The 18,914-nt window shown below is 50.3% G+C and overlaps 1 protein-coding gene across 1 annotated transcript in view; it reads right to left on the reverse strand.

Moving 5' to 3' along the window:
- Positions 1-18,914, reverse strand: part of PLB1 (phospholipase B1) — a 127,174-nt gene that overhangs the window by 18,449 nt on the left and 89,811 nt on the right. Inside the window, exons 39-50 of the mRNA XM_020886318.2 lie at positions 18,588-18,653; positions 17,540-17,640; positions 16,542-16,623; positions 15,775-15,879; positions 14,684-14,779; positions 14,060-14,131; positions 7,756-7,821; positions 4,095-4,155; positions 3,492-3,550; positions 1,591-1,658; positions 1,301-1,344; positions 985-1,084 (exon numbers count right to left, since the gene is read on the reverse strand). Of these exons, the coding sequence (XP_020741977.2) occupies positions 985-1,084; positions 1,301-1,344; positions 1,591-1,658; positions 3,492-3,550; positions 4,095-4,155; positions 7,756-7,821; positions 14,060-14,131; positions 14,684-14,779; positions 15,775-15,879; positions 16,542-16,623; positions 17,540-17,640; positions 18,588-18,653 (920 nt within the window). The remainder of the gene's footprint in view (positions 1-984; positions 1,085-1,300; positions 1,345-1,590; positions 1,659-3,491; positions 3,551-4,094; positions 4,156-7,755; positions 7,822-14,059; positions 14,132-14,683; positions 14,780-15,774; positions 15,880-16,541; positions 16,624-17,539; positions 17,641-18,587; positions 18,654-18,914) is intronic.

Genomic DNA, 18,914 nt, shown 5'->3' on the forward strand with positions numbered 1-18,914 from the left:
TGATATTAATAAAAGCATAATGATCATAATAATAATAATGGCAATATCAGCAACTAGATGTTGATATTTCAGCCCCAGGCAGCCCAATTTTTTCACAGAAAAATGAGTTCTTCCTGCTTATGACGCTGAGGAACTGACATCGCTTCCTGTGGCTCAGAGACTCAAACCTAGCGAGCGTGGGGCCCTCCTTACCGTGTCTGAAAGGAATGCTGCCTGTAAACAGAGTGAGTCAAGCCGGTTCTGTCTCCCTGGTGACGTGACTGCAGCAACCCTTCTACAAAGCAAAGACCCAGCACACTCCGTGCAGAAAATCAATGAACTCTGTCAGGCATTTCAACTTTAATTATCTGGATTGTTGTCAACCACAGAAATCCAAGTGAAAACAAACGACTGCCTCGGTGTTTTAGGGGCTCTACCACCTAACTCCCTAGTGTCAAATACAGCCTTTTTCGAGTCCAAGACTAGAGGCTCAGAGGTGAGAAGAGAGAGAAAGGAAGGGTGGCCCTCTGTGGGGCCCTGCTGTGCGTTACCGGGATGCTGAGAGTCACTCACACACATTCCACTCTGGCCTCCCCTGGGTGGGGAGGTCAGCTGAAGTCAGCAGGCTGCATCCTGGGCCCCGGCCGCCTGCCCGTCATCCAGCCACCCTCAAGTGCTTCCTCCCGCTGCCCTGAGAGGTGCTAACAGTGCAGCAGGCAGAGTGAAGGCTCTGATTCAGCCTGTTTGATCCTGGTTTCTCTGGGCACTTGCTCTTGATGACCCTGGGCTGTTCAGGAAACGGTTTATGCCTCTGGGTCCTCATGCTAACACCCATCTCAAAGTGGGCGAGGACCTCAGGAGGTAATCCATGTGAGGGGCAGCTTGGGGCTGGGTAGCAGAAGCACTCTGGGCACAGCCACTGCTGCTGCTCAGACACCACCCTTCTCCCCTCCCCATCTCTCAGCCTTGCTCTCCTCTGTCCCTCTGGTACCCACGTCTACTCACCGAGCCCTGGCCCCTTCTGTGGCTACGTTCAGTCCCGCCGTCTCCTCCCGGGTGCCGGTGGAGAAGCCGAGGATGTTGGGGTTGAACTTCTTCAGAATGTCTTTGAAGGGGGAGATGGAAGAGTGCACAGGTGAGTGGGAGATGGATGCACAATGTTGGGGCACAGGTGTGGACTGGATGCTCCTTGTCTTTTCAGGGTGGGCTGACTCCCCCTCCTTACAGATAACCTTCTCTTCCCTTGCTCAGGGGAGGGTCCTGGCCACAGCGAGGGGTTGTTATGGCCACAGTGATGGTGCTTCTCTGTGTTGCTACTTACTGGGCAGTGTGGTGTGGGTCCCTAAGTCGCCATCCCCTCCAATGCTGGGGAAGAGAAAGCACATTTGTTAAAATTACCGGTCGTCATGTTTCTGAGTCAGAACCAGAGAGGGTGCCCCAGGGCAGGATTCCCATCCCCCTTAGGACCAGCATGAGCATCAGGGCATCGCCTTGCATTCCAGTGCTAGGCCATGAGTACCTGGACTCATCTCTGGCGAGTGATGGGGAAATATACCACCCATGCCTCTATGGGGAGCATCATCAAAAGAGATGAGAGGAGAACAGCCTCACCTCCAGGAGAGTCCTCTCCAGGATGTGGGGAGGTCACTGGAGTTGCTGGGTCGGGCTCCTACTGCTGTCTGAAAAATGCAAAGAGAAGGCTATACAGCCGGGCTGGGTCAGGGGCAGGCTGGGGGCACTGGGGAGAGCCCCTCTGGCCCTGGTGTTGCAGCTGGGACCTGGATTTACCTTTTCTGAAAATGGTACCAGTTTTTCTCCAGGCTGCTTAATCTCTGAGTTGTCCTGACTCCCCAGCCTTCCACACACAACCAGTAACCGAGTCATGGAAGAAGCAAGATTCTTCCTCCCCAACTTCTCTGGCTTCCGACCCTTTCTTTGTGTTCCCTCTGCCATACTTGCCAGTGAGACTCTCATCTCCTCGCCGTGGACAGCTCTGGCCTCCATTTGACCCCAGCCCCCAATGTCTCTTCCCTTCTCACTTGGTTGCCCACCTGCTCTTCCAAGCACACTTGCTTCTTCACACTTCCCCTGACTCTGACCCTTCACCAACATTCTGAGCTCACCACGACTTGGTTTCCACTTTCCTTTCTTGTTCACTCCCTCCTTTCCTGTCCACACACCTTCAGGTCTAAACAAGTTGACCTGAAGCATGAGAACCTCAGGGCAACCTATTAACAGCCACTCCATCCCTTCCCAGAATGCTAAACTTCCTCCTTTCTAGCCCTTCAGTCTCCAGTTCATTCCCTAAGACTTTGGTCAGCTTCTACCTCCTCCATCAAGCTTTACCTAAAGGCCCTCAAAAAAGAGAAATTCCTCTTTGAAACTTACAAAAGTAAGTGAATCAGTGAAATAATACAAGGACTTTTTAGTTAATAATTTACCCCTACTTTTACTTCCCTGGTAGCTCAGACGGTAAAGCATCTTCCTACAATGTGGGAGACCTGGGTTCAATCCCTGAGTTGGTAAGATCTCCTGGAGAAGGAAATGGCAACTCACTCCAGTATTCTTGCCTGGAAAATCCCATGGACGGAGGAGCCTAGTAGTCTATAGTCCATGAGGTTGCAGAGTCGGACACGACTGAGCGACTTCACTTTTCTTAATAACCTTGCCTCCTGCCACAGGTTCTACATCCCTCCTCACCCCTTACCCACATATACATACCACCAGAGCTGATGAATGGTTAAGAGCCTGATGTGTATCCTTCCACAGCTTTCCCCATGTTCGTATGAAAATTAAGATGCACTCATACACATCTGGGGATGTGTAGAAAAACAACATCTGTTGTTTTTCTATAGAAATGAATACCTGATTTCAAGAGTCCTATTTGTCACCTATCTGGATACGTATCTCCTTCAGTGTAAGTTTTTTATTTCCCCAGCTGGACAAGTTTCAAGAGGGTTAAGACTACATCTCATACTTCTTTTCCCTCTGAAAAGCTAGCAGACTGTCTCACACATAGCAATAGCGAAATCTTTGGTTGGCCAATATAATTCCTTTAGTGAAACTATACTATGTGCAGGAATTGGGTCCCTTCTGCCCTGAAGAACACATTTTTGAATGGGGTGAAGGGGAGCTGGGCAGTATGTGGGTAGACCCACCACCTGAGGAGTGAGCGAGGGAGATGAGTGAGGGAGATAAGTTCCCTAGGAATGTCGGGCAGACTTGGGTAAGTGCCTTAGCACATACAGATGAAATGCCTGGGAACAGGGGGGAAGAAGGGATGGAATGGCTTTGATCTGGGGCTGGAGGGAAGCCTCATGGGAAGAGGTGGTGTTTGAGCAGGGCTGTGGAAGGGTGGAGGGCAGGGCTTCTAGATTGCCTGATGATGTCTCGTGGCTGCCTGACTGTGTTTCAGTGCCAGACACAGGTAGGTTCTCGACAGGGTTAGCTAGATGCTGAACACAGAGCCAGTGTGGAAGAAGAGTTGATTCCTGGCTCAACTTAGTACTCACAGTCAGCGAGTCACCCAGAGCAGCCACCACTTTGATATCCGCTGGTCGGAGCTTATGGACTAAGGAGACAGGCAAAGAGATGGATGGTTGGCAGAGGTCTTCCTTTTAAACTATTAACCTGACTAGAAGCCTGAGATTCCGTTCTCATCCCATCCATCCCCATTACACTTATTTCCAGCTTAAGGCTTTAGAAAATTTGTCTCTTCCATGCATCCAGAGCAACCAAGGCGCTGAAGGTAATGGGCTAGGTGGCTCTTAGCCATATGGGGAGGAGCCCAATTCATTCTTGAGGGGTCCAAGAAAGTTCCAGCTGTGGGGATCAGGAGCACAGGTAGAGAGGACCCCCATCCCTGACTGTACCTACCTCACTAGACAGGGAGGCCTGAGGAATAAGGAATTAGTTGAGATGAGAAGTGTGGTTTGTGGAGTACCTGGGAGCCCAGCAGTGCTGCAGGCCAGCTTGTCATGGGCTTCCCAGGATCAAAGTCTTGAGTGCACAGGAATCAGCGAGACCTGCTCAAGGCTCCAAGATGTACTTGTAGGTTCTCCCAGCAACCTAACACTTAGTCCTTGACTGAAGGGGATGATGACGTTTATACTCACCTGACGTGGGGACACTGTTGGAAGGATTCTGCTCCGTACACAGGAAGTCACTGCCCCAGTTCTGAATCAACAAAAGCAAACACACAACAGCAGACACTCACGGTGCAGGAAGGTTAGCCCAAGAGTTAGCTAAAGAATTCTTCCTCCGCACACAGTTGTTCCCTGAACATGGTGCCTTGATGAAAACCGGCAGAGGCAGCTGAGAGACACTGGCATCCAGGATATAGGTCATTGATTCTTTCATGTTAAATCCAGGGAAGATCCCCTGGAGAAGTGAATGACAACCCACTCCAGTATTCTTGCCTGGAGAAGCCCACAGACAGAGGAGCCTGGTGAGCTACAGTCCATGGGGTCGCAAAGAGTAGGACACTACTGGGCGACTAACACATTCACTTTCACTAATCTAGAATTTATCCTAAGATTCTGTACAGGCACCAACATAAACACAAATGCCTCCTCAACCTTCTTAGTTCCAGTCTCCACCAAGAATTCCTTAGCTATAACTATGTCACTGTAGAGGATCATGTGAGGCAAAGAGCTGTGGGTTGTAGATGGAGTGATAGGGGAATCAGAGAAGAGAAAAAGGGTGTTTGCCACCTCCCCATGCACCAAACAGTGCTTGGGTCTCGTCCCCAGGAATTCTGACTTTGTCTGGGGTGGCACCTGGATTCGACACCTTTTAGCTGCTCCCCAGGTGATCATTGCATGGAGTTTTCAAACTCCTGTCTTAGATCTCCTCGCCATAGGGCAACCACAGGGTTCCACATGGGTTTAGGTGGTGGTGTTTAATGTGAAACTAATGGACACTAATTGCAATGCTAGGACCAAAACATAATTACAATATTTTTAGGAAAGCAATATGAAATTTTTACAAATGCAAAGTTTCTAGTTTCTGCATATCATTTCCAAACGTGTGTATGTCTTTTTGTGTATTTAATAGCCAACCAGTTCCTTGCATATGTATAAATTAAAGTCTATAACTTGGATTTTTTTGTTTTGTGTTTTAATCACTAAGTCATTGTCAATTCTTTTCCAACCCATGGACTGTAGCCCACCAGGCTCTTCTGTCCATAGGATCTCCAAGGCAAGAATACTGGAGTGAGTTGCCATTTCTTTCTCCAGGGGATCTTCCCCACCCAGGGATCAAACCCACATCTCCTATATTGGCAGGCAGATTCTTTACCATGAAGCCACCAGGGAAGCCCATGACCTGTGTACTTTTAGTCACGTTCTCTTGACTCTAGAATACAGATCATACTTTCCAAGTGCTGGAGGAGGGGATGAGGTAGGAAGCAGATGGCACATAAGTTGAGAGAGAAACAGACATCCTTCCCTAGTGTCCCAGACAACTGCACATCCCCAGAGGAGCTTGAGGGACAAGCCCAGTGCTGAGTGCACAGTAGGGCCCCACTCATAGGTGTTGTCTGGTTGACCGAATCTCTAGGTGTGTGGTTGCCAAACCTTTGGAAGTTTGTCTCTTTCATCTGACCAGAGGCTGATGTAGACACACCTTGTTAAAACACTCCTCTCACAAGGGAGCAACAATGCAACTGCCTTTACATCTTATTTGCTTAATCTGATCTAAACGAGTTTATTCCAAGGAACTGCTCAATTAGTCATATTGAAGGAGTCCTCCTTCTGTGTGGAGGTTCTATTGAAATCAAGAACATGTTTGTGTGTAGATGACAAATATCCAGAGAAGATGCAATTTAAAATAATTCTACAGCCATGAGCACTTTAGAAACATCTCAGAGAACTGATGAGCCAGAGACAAGCCCATCCCCTGCAGACGAACAGACGCAGGTTGGAACTGGAGCACGTTCGTCTGTCCCAAGGGAAGAACTGCTTAGGGTGCATGGGCTGCACCCTATGCCAGGGCACCCAGATCGCCTGCAGGTCTTGGGAAATGCAGGTCCTGAGTCAGCAGGACTGAGGTGCCACCCAGGACTCTGCATTTCTAACAAGTTCTCAAGTAATGTTGACGTGGTCCGTCTGGCTAATTTAAATAGCAAAGTATTTTTTTAAAAAATCACTTTCTATGCCTGAGTTTTTCACTCTTCCAGCAACAGAAGCAAAGGCATGTGAGACTAAGATCCAAGACAATGGGCCAGAACCACTTTGTTCATCAGTGTATGTATATCTGGCACTTAGCACAGCACCTGCATCATTTAGGCATCCAATAAATACACACATTAGATAAATAAATAAATGCCTAACTGACAAGATGCAGCTGACATTTCAGTCCTAATGGATTTCAGTCCACGATTGGCCTGAAATAAGCTTTTGTTGGGCTAATGTGAGCCTGAGAGAATCCGGAGAGGGTGAATGGTGGCATTACTCCAGCCATGAAGCTGGTGTGGCCTGTATCCCAGAGCTGAGCATCTGACAGTTCTTCAATATTTTCATGTAAGTTAGTTTCAGTGCTTCAGCTGGCTTATAAATGGTCTTTCCTCAATCACTCCTGCTACTCCCCCATCCATTTTCCACACTAGTCAGTGAGCTCTTTTAAAAAGGTGAACCAGATTACATCACTTTCTCCTAAAACCTCCAACAGCTTCCCACAGCTCTCCACCAAAGTCCAACCTTCTTTCTCAGGGGTTCAGATTCTGTATGATTATGACCTTGATGACCCCACTTATCATGACCCCACTCTCCACTTCATTCACACGCCCATAGCCATGCTGACTTCTTTCTCCCCTCAAATACACCCAACTCAGCCCCAGTTCTGAGCCTCTGCAATCACTGGTCCTGGTCACAGCTCATCAGAATGTGCCTTCCTTATCCCATCATACTTTCTCAAGACTGTCCTTACTCTCTGACATGACTATGCTTCGATGTCTATTGGATGCCTCCTTCAGTAGACTGTAGGGTCTGTAAAAGGGATGGGCTCCATCTGTCGGCTCTATTGCTCCATCTTCTTGAAACAGTGCCTGACACACAGTAGGTGCCCAGTTTGGAATGACCTCTAACTCCCGAGGACAGAACTATGTCTGACACTGCTCTGAATCCCTTCTGGCCCCTAGCACAAAACTCAGCAAACCATAGGTGCTCAACTGACACTGGTGGTTGATTCCCTGTCCAGGAGGCCAACAGATGTAGCCTGGACCAAGCCTGTCCCACAAGGCCTGGTGTGGTTCAGGATCTTCCAGGCCATCTTTGCAGCAACTGTCCCTAAAGCCATGGGCCCTAAAGCCTCAGAGCTAGAATGATTGACCTGAATCAGACAAGCCCTAGAAACCCACCTGCATATACATCAGCTTCCTGGGGGCCCAGCCTCTGGAATTGAGGCTCTTCCTACTCAGCTCCCACCTTACAGGAAATCGATGTGCATTATACTCACTGCCTCCCCCTCATCCCTTCTTGAAAGGCTGAGCTGCCTGATCAGAAATGACGTCTGTGCAAAGGTCAAAGAAGACTGATCCACAGGCACTTCCTCTAGTTGGTTGCTGACGTCAGGTAAACACTTGAGAACAAGTTAGGACAATCCCGGGATTCTGTGGTTCAGGAGCCTTTGTTTCACATTCCAATTTCCAGTAGGTAAGAAGGGTATGTTTCTGCTTAAGCTACCTCTGAAATCTGCACCACTCCCTGAGTCGCTGGGGGCGGGGGGCGGAAATGGTTTGTCTCTGAGAGAGGCAGACATGTGTCAGGGGTTAGTTACCTCAATGGCTGGCGTGGTGGGGTATGTGTAGTTACTGTTCCGGGGGGTTCGCAGGAGGGGCTCAACCTAAGAGGAGAAAAGAAACCACAGGGAAAGGTTACCTGACAGCCTGGAAGATTGCTTAGGAAATATTAAGTACTAACAATCCTGTCCTCTAGGTTCATTTAACATGATTCTTCTGCATTTAAATAGAAAGAATCGTACAGACATAATTTCATTCATTCCCTAGAGGGTTTTACATAACAGCTTTGACAAGGGATGCACAATAAAAGGACTAAAAAGGGTTCCATCCACGTTCTTTTCAGGGTTCTGGATTTTTCTTTTCACCCTGACAATGGAACATCTCCCTAATCATCAGAATGACTTTCCCTCCTTTGTTGTTGCTCTGGCAAAAGATTGATATTACAGGGATCTTTTAGTCTCCAAAAAATGTTACGATCACCAGTGTATTTTAACATTGGTTGCTATGATTTTGCCTCCTCTGAGTTATGTCCCTTACCTGTTTTGGGTTGGTTTCACACACGCTGGTTGCATTTTTTTCTCATGAAATAGCCTCTTCATTCTCTGCTCACCTATCTATTTCACCATCGGTTTCATACATGCCCAGTCAAGAACTCAAGTCTATTCAGTTGTGGGTGATAAGTTAGTCAAAGAAGGAAGAAGGAAGTAGACAGAGGTAGCAGGGGAAAGCAAGTAATGAGAAAATGTGGAAATGATAGTGAAGCAAGAAAAAGTTTGTAAGACAGAGATCAGCCCAGATAGCCCAGGGCTGTCAACACCTTCACAAGTCATGCTCAGTGGAGTAGAAGGGTCATTGTCTGAAAATCTGGGAATAATATGGGAGTAAGTAGGAAGAACCAGAATGTTGGAGATGTCATTGGATATATGTTTCAGGGGTTGAAAGCCTATTGCCCATCTGCTTTATTTTGGCCTGAAAGGTGTTTAAAAAGGAGGAGAGAAGACGACAACTCTGAATGCTGCCACAAGAGGCGTGTACCCTTCAGTTCTGCCCTACCACTATTTCTTGTCCATCCCACCCACACAGTCTTGTTCCAGCCTGGCACTGCATCTGAGTTTTCAACCCTGAGTGATCCCGCTTTACAGATGAGGGGCCACTGAGGTGCAGGGTGGAGCATGGACCTGTCCCCGGTGGAGAGCAGCATTGAGGACAGAGGGGTGCCTGACCCATCAGGCCTCCCGACCAGCAATGCCCTCATTCCACTGCTCACACTGGGGTCAGGCCTGCAAAAGACCTGCTGGCCAGACAGAGGGATGAGGAGGTGGTCTCAGCGGTTAGCTTGGAGGATGAAATCTACATGCACAAAACCCAAACCCCCAGCCCTCGGCACAGACCTTGCCCCCGGGGCATGACACGCCTCTCCTTTGCTCTGAGTCCAGGTGCTCCTAGCTGAAACACGGGCCAGAGGAGCACTCAGGGCCAAGGGCAGGATGTGTGCCCTGGACCATCTGCTACAGTGCAAGGTGAGAGAGACCTTACAGTGGCACGTCACCATGGTTAACAAGACTTGTCTCCGGCCAATGCTATTCAGTGTCCCCCGTCCCCTGAGATTCTCTAGCAGCTGAGGGCATGTAGCATCCTATAAACAACTGACTCACCTTTGTAAAACCCCATGTGTTCAGAGCTCTGTTCTAGGTGCTGGATGAAGGGAGGATCAGAGGCATACAGTTCAGTCAGGCAGAAAACATGACAAGTATTGGGTAGCGAAGCATCAAAGAACAGTGTGTCCAATAAATGTAGTAATTGCTGAGGAAGGACTGCGAGATCTGGGGATGTGTGGTCCTTAAAGATGAGACTCAGTGGGAGGTAGGTCACTCCTCATTATTCTCCCCCCACTTCCCAGGACCCTGATTGAGCACAGGACCTGGGAGCCGGAGCTTTTCTCAGAGTAGCTCGCAGAAGAGGAACCGGAGGGCAGACTCCACCTGCCCTTCTGGATGTGCTGAAAGTCAAGCCAGGGAGTTTGTTTCATCACATGATCCAAGGGGAGAGGGAAGGGCCAGAGGGGAGAGACTGACCTAAGAGGTCAGAGGAAGGGAGACACTAGAATGTGGTGGGAAGTGAGGCCAGAGAAGAAACAATGAGAACAGGTCCAGGACAGGGCCAGGCAAGAGGCCCGAGTGCCTGGGGCCTGTTTTATTGATTGTCGGCTGCATTGTGCATACATGAGTCAGACTGGGTGAAAGGCATGGAGCTCAGCAGAGGGAAAAGGGAGTCCACTTAGTCTGCTGGCTCTCCTAGGCTAGGCTGGTAACACCAGTAAGCAGAAAGCTAAGCCCACTGAATGCCAGCACAAGGAACTATCCTCCTCGGTACAGCTGGGAAAAGACGGTGCAGCCTGCCCGGGGGCAGAGCCTGGTCAGCCACTGATGTGAGTCAGCGACATGAGTCAGTGGCTGCCAGAAAAGGGCATGTGCGTCCTGGCCGTGTTAAAAGGTGTAAACTTCCACAGTGAAGGAGAGCTGGTGGTCTTCTGTTCTGTGCTGCTCGGACCAAACCAGGTGTGTATAGTCAGGCCCAGGCACCGACATAAGTGGGGGTCACATTCCAAGGACTCATACCTACTATACGAGGCAGGGTTTGGAATACTTGTCTGCCATACATGGTTGAGGAAATTAGAGAAGATCCAGGGAAGGGTGGTAGTGGTAAAGAGGAGGAGGACATAGGAGTACCCACTGACATTTCTATCCCATCTCATCATCCCATCCCAAACATGACCTACTAGGCTGATTCCACAACCTGTTAATGGATAGTGACTTGGCTGTTAGTAATGCACTGCCTTGAGAGTGTGGAGGTTTAAGTAGAGACCATAAGCCTCTGCTTGCCTTGGGAGAATGTGGTACACACGTGCTAAGTCACTTCAGGTGTGTCCAACTGGGCGACCCTATGGACTGTAGCCCTCCAGGCTCCTCTGTCCATGGGATTCTCCTGGCAAGAATACTGGAGTGGGTTGCCATGCCCTCCTCCAGGGGATCTGCCCAACCCAGGGATTGAACCCACATCTCTCATGTCTCCTGCATTGGCAGGTGGGTTCTTTACCGCTAGTGCCACCTGGGAAGCCTGGCAGGATGTGGTAGAATAATTCAATTATATGAGAGATTGCATCAACAGGACTTTAAAGCCCTCCCCACTGAGATTCTAAGGTTATAAAATTCTCTGTTGCTTTATGATGGAAAGGAGCAGGTAACTTTTAACACACAAAGTGACGAGGACCTGAACTGGGTTGGTGGAAGTGGGAAGAGGAAGGACTAGGAAGGATTCTATCAGGTGAGGTGCCTGACGTTTCACGCCTGCAGGACTGTGACCACCACGACAATATGGACAGACAGAGGAAGTCTTCAGGATTAGGGAGTCTAGGAAGATATCGATTTCGGTCCTATTTTGACATTCTTACTTAAAAATTATTTTCTAAATGAAGGTTGAGTTTAAGATGATGGGGTCAGGGCAGATTTGGGAGATTTGGAAGTCCAAAGTATTCAAAGAGAATAGCCCCACATACATAATGCTAAAATAGAAATATCACTAAACAATAAAGTAAGTATAAGAGAATCCAACAAAGCTCAGTTTTTCTCAAGAGGAAAGACTGAATGATGAAGTATCACTTGAAATTCTTTGTTTGTCTTACTATGTCTTTCTATTTTGTTGGTACTCTGATAATATATTTAATCTGTCTTCTGGGTAAACTTTACATCCAAGGGAGAAAGACCTCTGAAGGGTTAGAAATATAGCTCAAGTTTGGAGAAAAAAATAAGAAATGAAGATATAGGTTGGGGGATCCTGGGCAAGGAAATTTAACAGGAAACCCTGGAAATGGACAAATCTCAGAGTGAGGATAGTGCAGAGAAAGAGGAAAGAGAAGAGGGCTGAGTTATGAAAGTTGGAGAATGTTCACATTTTTGAGGCTGGGAGAAGGGAGGAGGGGTCATTAAAGGAGATGGGAGGGGGCAGAAACTAGAAAAGCAAAGCAGTCAAGGTGGTTTTCCATCCACGAATGCGAGGAGGAATAAATTCATGGAGGAGGTGGTTAACTCTGACAAATGCTTTTCAAGGGCAAGAAAAATAAGAGCTGAAAAAGGACTCTGCTGGTCTTTGAGCCCATTTCTTCAAAGTCTGAGGAGGGGCCACAGGCAGCTGCCCTTGCTTAGGAAACGAGTGGGCAGAGAGGTGATGAGGGGCAGCAAGGGGACCACAGTCACAGTTCACAGAGCAAATAAGCTAAAGTTGGCCATAAATCATATGTCCAACCTGAAAGTCTAATGGAAATCCACAGAGCGCAGTTGAGCGCCTGACCTGGCTGGGCAGAATGCACTTGCCCTTGACTGAAGTTGGGGGAGGAGCAGGCAGGAAGTTGAGAAAGAAGCTCCCCGGTGCTTGCATCTGTCTCAGCCCCTCCTCCCCGCTGGGTCCTGCCTGTTGCCTCTATGTTTAGACTCAGCTAGGATTAAAATATGTGCTGCCTGGCCCCTGTCCGCTCACACTGAGATGCTGGTGGACTTTTATATAGCTCCATGGCACACTGCAGGGAGCAGATGGGACCTGAGGAGTGCAGGATTCCACAGTGCCTGGCGCCTTGAAGCTGGGCCGGCCAACAGATGGATCTTTTGGAATGGGCTCTGGGGTTGCCTGGCAACCGCTTCTCCCAGGCGGGGCTTTTACAGTTCCAGGAGGCTGGATTTGCTCTCCTCTGCTCACCAACGGCTCAGTCAGGCTAGTCCAGGAGCAGGAGCGGAGCCCACCTCAGGAGTGGCCTGAGATTCTGGCTGAGGCAGCAGCCTTTCGGGGCTCCTTGCCTGGTCTGGGACCTTGAGGCTGGTGGTGACAGGGCTCTACCTGACCCAGAGCCTAAGACTCCAACCTGGTACGTAGTAGATATTTGTGAGAAAGAAAGAGAGCACAGGATGGCTCCCTGGACTGGGTTGTTATTACTTTCACTATTAAATAGAAGGAGAATTGGCAGATTGGAGAGGGTTTCCCATGGCTGATGTTCAGTATGGCCATATGGTTGTTAAAATATTGAAATACCTGCCCCCCCCCATGTGGTTTATAGCCACCACTCTGAGTCCCCAAATGCCTCTACTACCCAGGTTGCCTGGCCCTACCCCTAGAATGCACTGGACAAGCTCAGGATCTAGCAATTTAAGCATTTACATGTGGTACAGAAGGGCCTTTAGGCCTCTGCCTCAGCCCTTCAGCCCGCATCTGACCATCTGGACTGGAGGCATCCACGCTGCACTGATTGTTACATCATTTGACCATCATCTTTGCCCCAAGCCCTGGACCTAGCAACTTGGCCCTCCTACGATCACTGCCTCTACTTCTGCATCCCTTCAACCCACCCTCCTGGTGAGGCTAACGGTACCCAAGGCTGAGCCTGGGATCGAGACTTGTGATGGTATCCAAGGCTGAGCCTGGGTCCGAGACTGGTGTGGGGGAGGCAGCAGACATGGAAGGGTGCCCACTGCCTCTAGACCCCTGGCAGAAACATGGGGGAGATGTAGGTCCTCTCCTGTTCAGTCGGGAGAGTGGGAGAGGGTGACGCAGTCAGACCCAGGCGGGAAACCCGGCCTCCCAGACTGGGTCAGGCTGTCCCCCTTTCATTGCTGTCAAGGGCTCTCTGGCCTCAACCTTATATGGTTAAAAAGCCCTAAGACAGGGGCTTGAAGAGGGAGCTGAAGGCAAAGGGCATGTGTACCTACCCCACTCCTACTCCTGAAATCAGGTCTAACAACCACTTACGGTATCTTCCTCCTTCAAATGAGCCCAGGCCAGCCTCACTCCAACTATCGCAAAGCCGGTCCTGCCTGTCCCTACCCCAGGTGGCTCTAGGGCTTTCCTCTTTGACCTATTTCCTGCCAGACACTCCCAATCCAGACTCCGTGACCACTAACTGCAACTTCTGAGCTCAGCTGGCTTCACACTAGGCCACCAACCTACCGGTGGACCTTCCCACTGGCCCCACGTGTCTCTGCTGAAATGCTCGGTCTGGCCACCTCTGGCTTCTTAACTCCCCTCCTGAAAAATCCATACATGTCCTGCTCCTCTCCTGTTGCTGGGCTCAGGCCTCCTCTCCCACCTGCTTCTCCCAAAGACAGAGGTGCTTCTGCACCCTCTTCTCCCCTCTCCACTCTCCTCCACTCCCCTCCAACCTAAAATCCATCTGCTCCCAGGCAAGGGGCAAGATGGGTGACAGAGAAATGCTGGTGCGAGGGGTGTGGGGGGCTGGGGTGGGGGTACAAAGGGAGATGGGCAGGGCCTGAGCTCTGGGTTTCCAGAGAGCAGCATTACCTGAGCAGGGCAGGAGAGGGGTATGTCTGCCGTCAGATCTAGGGTATCTGTTTTCCTTCCCAGTGGTTCAAGCTGATGAGGGAAGAAAAGAGAGCCGTGAGTGTACTAATTTGTCTCTGCTGAAGTGAACATTCCCTGGCAGGGCATCCTGCAGTGGGGGAACACTCAGAATTTGATTTCAGGGGGGTTGGCTTCTCCTCCTGGCTCTGCCAGTCACCAGCTGTGGGATACTGGGCAAGTCTCTTAGCTTCTGCAGGATTCAGCTTCCTTGTAAACTTATAAGTCTTGCAGGGCTGCTGAGAAGCTTAAATGAGATAAACATGGCTTAAACTGCCTAGCAGAGTTGTTGGCACATAGAAAATACTGAATAAACATGAGGGTTCTGCCTTATATTCATGTAGAGTCCTGCATCACAGTCCAAAGCCCGTCAGAGAGGATGCAGTTGATCCAGGAATCTTAAGGACTCTGTATTTTTCGTTCTACATTGGTTTCTACAGAGGCACCAGTCGCTTTCCTCCACACCTTGCTTGCAAAGGGAGGCCAAGAACAAGCTCCATTCTGGAGTGCCTGGTACTTTGCTCTAGACTAGAACCCCAGAGAACCAGGAAACCCCACTCATCTTACCATGTTGACCCAAAGGGCCCTGGAGAGCTGGGAGTGGAATTTCTGACTTGGATGGAGGCAGTCTGGGGCAAAGAAGGACACATCTGGGCGCCCATCCTGAAGGAGAGAAATAGACATCCTTAAGATCCTGTTGGTGCCGAGGGTGGAGAGTGGGCCTCACTGGCAGGCCTGCCCTCTGGAGTGGACCTCTCAACACCCTGCTCCTCTGGGGGGCTCTCCCAGCCTGCAGCTTCCTAAGAGAGCTCAGAGTGGTCCCACACATCAACAACCTTGAGTAACCCCAAACCCCCAACCTGCTTTCTGGATCTCACAATTCCCATTATTTAATTTAAAAAGTGCGATATATATTTTCAGGTGCATTTATGCAACCCATGCCATGGATGAGGGAATGAGATACTAGTCCCTGAGGAAGTCTTAGCCAGCCAGCTGGGAACAGCTGTTTCCCAATTCTTGACCAGTTGGTCCCAGTGAGCTTGGTAGGGAGAATAGGGCTTCAGGCCTGGGCAAAGTCTAGGTGCTTAAAGCTTCTTCCAGTAGAACAGGCCCTTGGGATGGAGGCCAGGGTAGACAGACCCAAGTCCCCACCCTGGCCCATTCACAGAGCCCTTCTGCTCAGAACGGAAGTCAGGTGGAGAGCAGAGCCAGGGAGAGAAACAACCACCACAGTGTTGGGTTTGGGGCCAAACGTGAACAGTCTGGAGTTGGACGTGTTCAAATCTCACCTCTGTCCCTTATTTCCTGCATGCTTTTAGGAAGGAGTCTTCATGTCTCTGAGCCTCTCTTATGCGGGGATGATAAAGCTCACCTCAAAAGGTAATTGTGAAGATTTTACATATGGTATGCACAGTGCCTGACATGTAGTAGCTACTCAGTAAAATGGAGGCTGCAATGAGCAGTCATGAGAACATCAAACATTGGGCTGCCTCTTGAATACAGCTCTGATGTTCAAGGAGGCTCCAGCCACCAGATCAGCAGCTAGAGAGCTGCCTGGATCCGCCCCATTTGTTCCCAGTCTATGGGAGCACTTGGAATTTCCACTTTGAATTTCCTCCCCTTTGTGGGAGCCCTGTCAGGGAGGGCAGGGAGCCTACCGCCAGGACAGGGAGCCGGATGTTGTAGAAGAAGGGCTGCAGAACCACAGAGAAGTCCTCCCTTGTGTCATACCGACCGGACTCCACCAGCTCGCGCATGCTGCTCTGTGGACATACGCATGGGCATCTTCAGCACAGGTCCAGGTGCTCCAGGTACCCATTAGGGCAAGGCTGGGGATGATGGGCAGTGACCTTGTCCCCATCTCCCTCAACAGGTGGGCTAACTCAGTTCTTCTCTTAAGAACACACACACACTTGATGACAAATCTCTTTCCAGAGAATTAGAAATGGGTTGTGCCTCCTTTTGGTTCTGGTTTTAAGTGGACCGCAAGTTCTGAAAGGCCAGCCAGAAGTCCCGAAAGGAGCAGAAACCTAGGAGAGACCTCCAGAGGGCCCCTAGGCTTGGGACCTGCAACACCCCCATTGGCTTGTGGCCTGCCTATTGGAGAGGTGGGGGGTTGGGGGGCAGCTGGGCATCTGGGGGGCAAGGGAGGGAATGGCAGTTCCATGGGGCACCCAGGGCTAGTCCCTTTGTCAGGCCAAGGGTTGGGGCTGAGCCAGCAAGACAGCTCAGCCATGAGGACTTTGTCACTTAGGTTCTTTTGTGAACCTGCCTGGAGTGCCTGAGATACCTCAGCCAGGAAGTGGCCTGGATGGTGATGTTGCCTCTCAAACTCTGAATAGCTCTTCCCTTCCCATGAGCCTCCCCAGGGGGGCTCTGGGCTGGCGTGCTGATTGAGGCGGAGGAGAGACCTTCTTGGTCTTACCTGGTAGGCTCGGGTGATGGACTCCAACTTGGCCAGCTCTTGGGAGCTCTCCCGCGGGGTCAGAACACAATTGCACAAAATGCTGCAAAAAGAGGGGAGACAGAAAGACCCAGAGCCAAAGCTGCTGTCAGGGTGGAGGTGGGGGAATGGCTCACTGGAGGCTCTGCTACACATGCTCAGGGGCAGGTTTCAGGCCTGACCCAGTGATGCACAAGGGGAGGATGTATGGATGGCACCCTCTCACATTAACACAGTACTAAGTGTTGGACCACAGGCCCTGGGCCTTCAACAAAATACACTGAACAAATGCATTTGGGCAATGAGAAACCCATGTTTAGTGTTTAAAAATAAGTACAAATGCACGCTTTGGTGAGCCTCTGTTGCTCAGGTCCCCAGACACCTCTGGAGTTCATACTAGTGCCCTGCTGTGCTCCCTTTTGTTTTGTGATGAGTTATTACACACTCACAAAATCTACTGGATGTTAAAAAAGATCTCTCTACTCAAAACAGAACCTGGTGCACAGTAAGACTTTAAAAGCATTTATTAAGTGAATAAATGGATGTGTAAGGCAAGAGGAACAATAAAACACACACCTGTGTACTTCTCACCCAACTTAAGAAACAAAACACTCCCAACTGGAAGTTCTGTGTGTCCCTCCCCAGGTCACTTCTTCCCCACAAAGGTAAGTGAGCTTTGTTTTTGTTATGGTTTCACCATGTGTGGACACACCTGTATGTCACTCCTTCTCACAGGCTGGGCTGCCCTGTCTCTCAAACACTAGTGTGTGTCCCAGTCCTGACCTCTGCCCGGCAACTTCCCCCATCACAGAGGTTCACTGGCACCCTGAGGTTAGGGAAGTGGGGGCCCTGACTTCGACCTCCCAGAAGGAGGTGATCCTGGCACAGACCCCTTTATAGATGCACACGCGGACAGATAAAGTCCCAGAGACCCTGAGGAGTCCCCACCATGTGAACCAGATCAGCAAGTACCCGCCTACCTGGCCTGATGCACAGGACACTTGTCGGGGTTCCCCAAGAACACCTGCCGCATGACACTGGGGCTCATGAAGTCTACAAGGTTGACCAGCGCCCGGGGTACCTATGTGCGAGGCTCTGGGTGAGAGAGGACCTGGGAAGCTTCTTTTACCAGGTGCCTTAGCACCTTGAGAAGTGGGACTGGGCTCTGGGGTCCCTGAGTGGAGTTCGGGGAGGTGTCAGCAAAAGGTGAGCACCTAGAGTCCTGCAGTCTGTGCCACCCACATGGGCAGCAGTGTGAATGGGCCTCCCAGAGTGGGCCAACATGGCAGTCTTGGGTCTAAATGCTGAGGGTTCAGCTCATAATGAATCTGCCTTCAATGCAGGAGACCTGGGTTTAACTCCTGGGTTGGGAAGATCCCCTGGAGAAGGAAATGGCAACCCACTCTAGCATTCTTACCTGGGAAATCCCATGGACAGAGGAGCCTGGCAGGCTACAGTCCATGGATCGCAAAACAATCAGATATGACTTAGCTCTGTTCAGCTATCAGTTAGCTTTCAATTTGGTGAGGTAGCCCCATTTGCTAGGACATAAGCCCTTAATGGGTTCCCTCCAGCCTGGCCTGGACTAACTCTGCTGAGCAGGCTCAGGGTTGTGGCAAAACCAGAGAAGCATCTGGCTGTCTGAGCGCCCCTCCCAGGCAGCCAGAAAATCTTGTCCATGCCAGGGGGTAGGGAGAGAACACGTTGGGTGCAGGACCAGAAGGGGGCCTGCTGTAGACACTCCTGCCACTCAGGGTGCAGTGCCCAGCCTGGGAGCCACCCAGCTGCCACCACCAGAGAATGTTGCCAGTACTGGTAAAGGGATGCTTGGTGCACACAATGCTTTCCCCTTCAAGCCTGAGACCCTTGGAGCTGGTCCCAAATAGCATGAGGCTTCCTTGGGAGTACCCCCAAACTATGGAAAGGGAAGGAGCCCATGTCCTTGTCCAGCTCCTTGGGAAGGGGTGTTTTACCCTCTTCTCCCCACCAGGCTTGAGCAGTATCCAGTTTGTGGGAGCCCCCACTCACCTCTCTATGTAGGATGTCCAAGGCATTGCGGAGATGGTAAAAAAAGTTGGCTGCAGAATAAAAATTCTGGAAGAGACAGGAGAGAGAAGAGATGCTGGTTAGGGAGAGAAGGCAGTGGGCAGAACTAGGTTCTCCCCCAGGCCCCCAAGGGCTTGTTCTCCCTTGGCCTCCAACTGTGACCAGCTCACGATGTCAGAATCTGAGATTAACAGTTGGGGACTCACTGGTCCAGACAGAAGACTGCAACCTTCAGTTGGAGCTTTACCTCAGGAGTAGGATGTGTCAAGCCCCACTTCTAACTGCTTGGGGTTTACGGTTTCTTCTCTT

The sequence above is a fragment of the Odocoileus virginianus genome, chromosome 2 (assembly GCF_023699985.2).
Source record: "Odocoileus virginianus isolate 20LAN1187 ecotype Illinois chromosome 2, Ovbor_1.2, whole genome shotgun sequence".
In the NCBI taxonomy this organism is placed as follows: domain Eukaryota; kingdom Metazoa; phylum Chordata; class Mammalia; order Artiodactyla; family Cervidae; genus Odocoileus; species Odocoileus virginianus.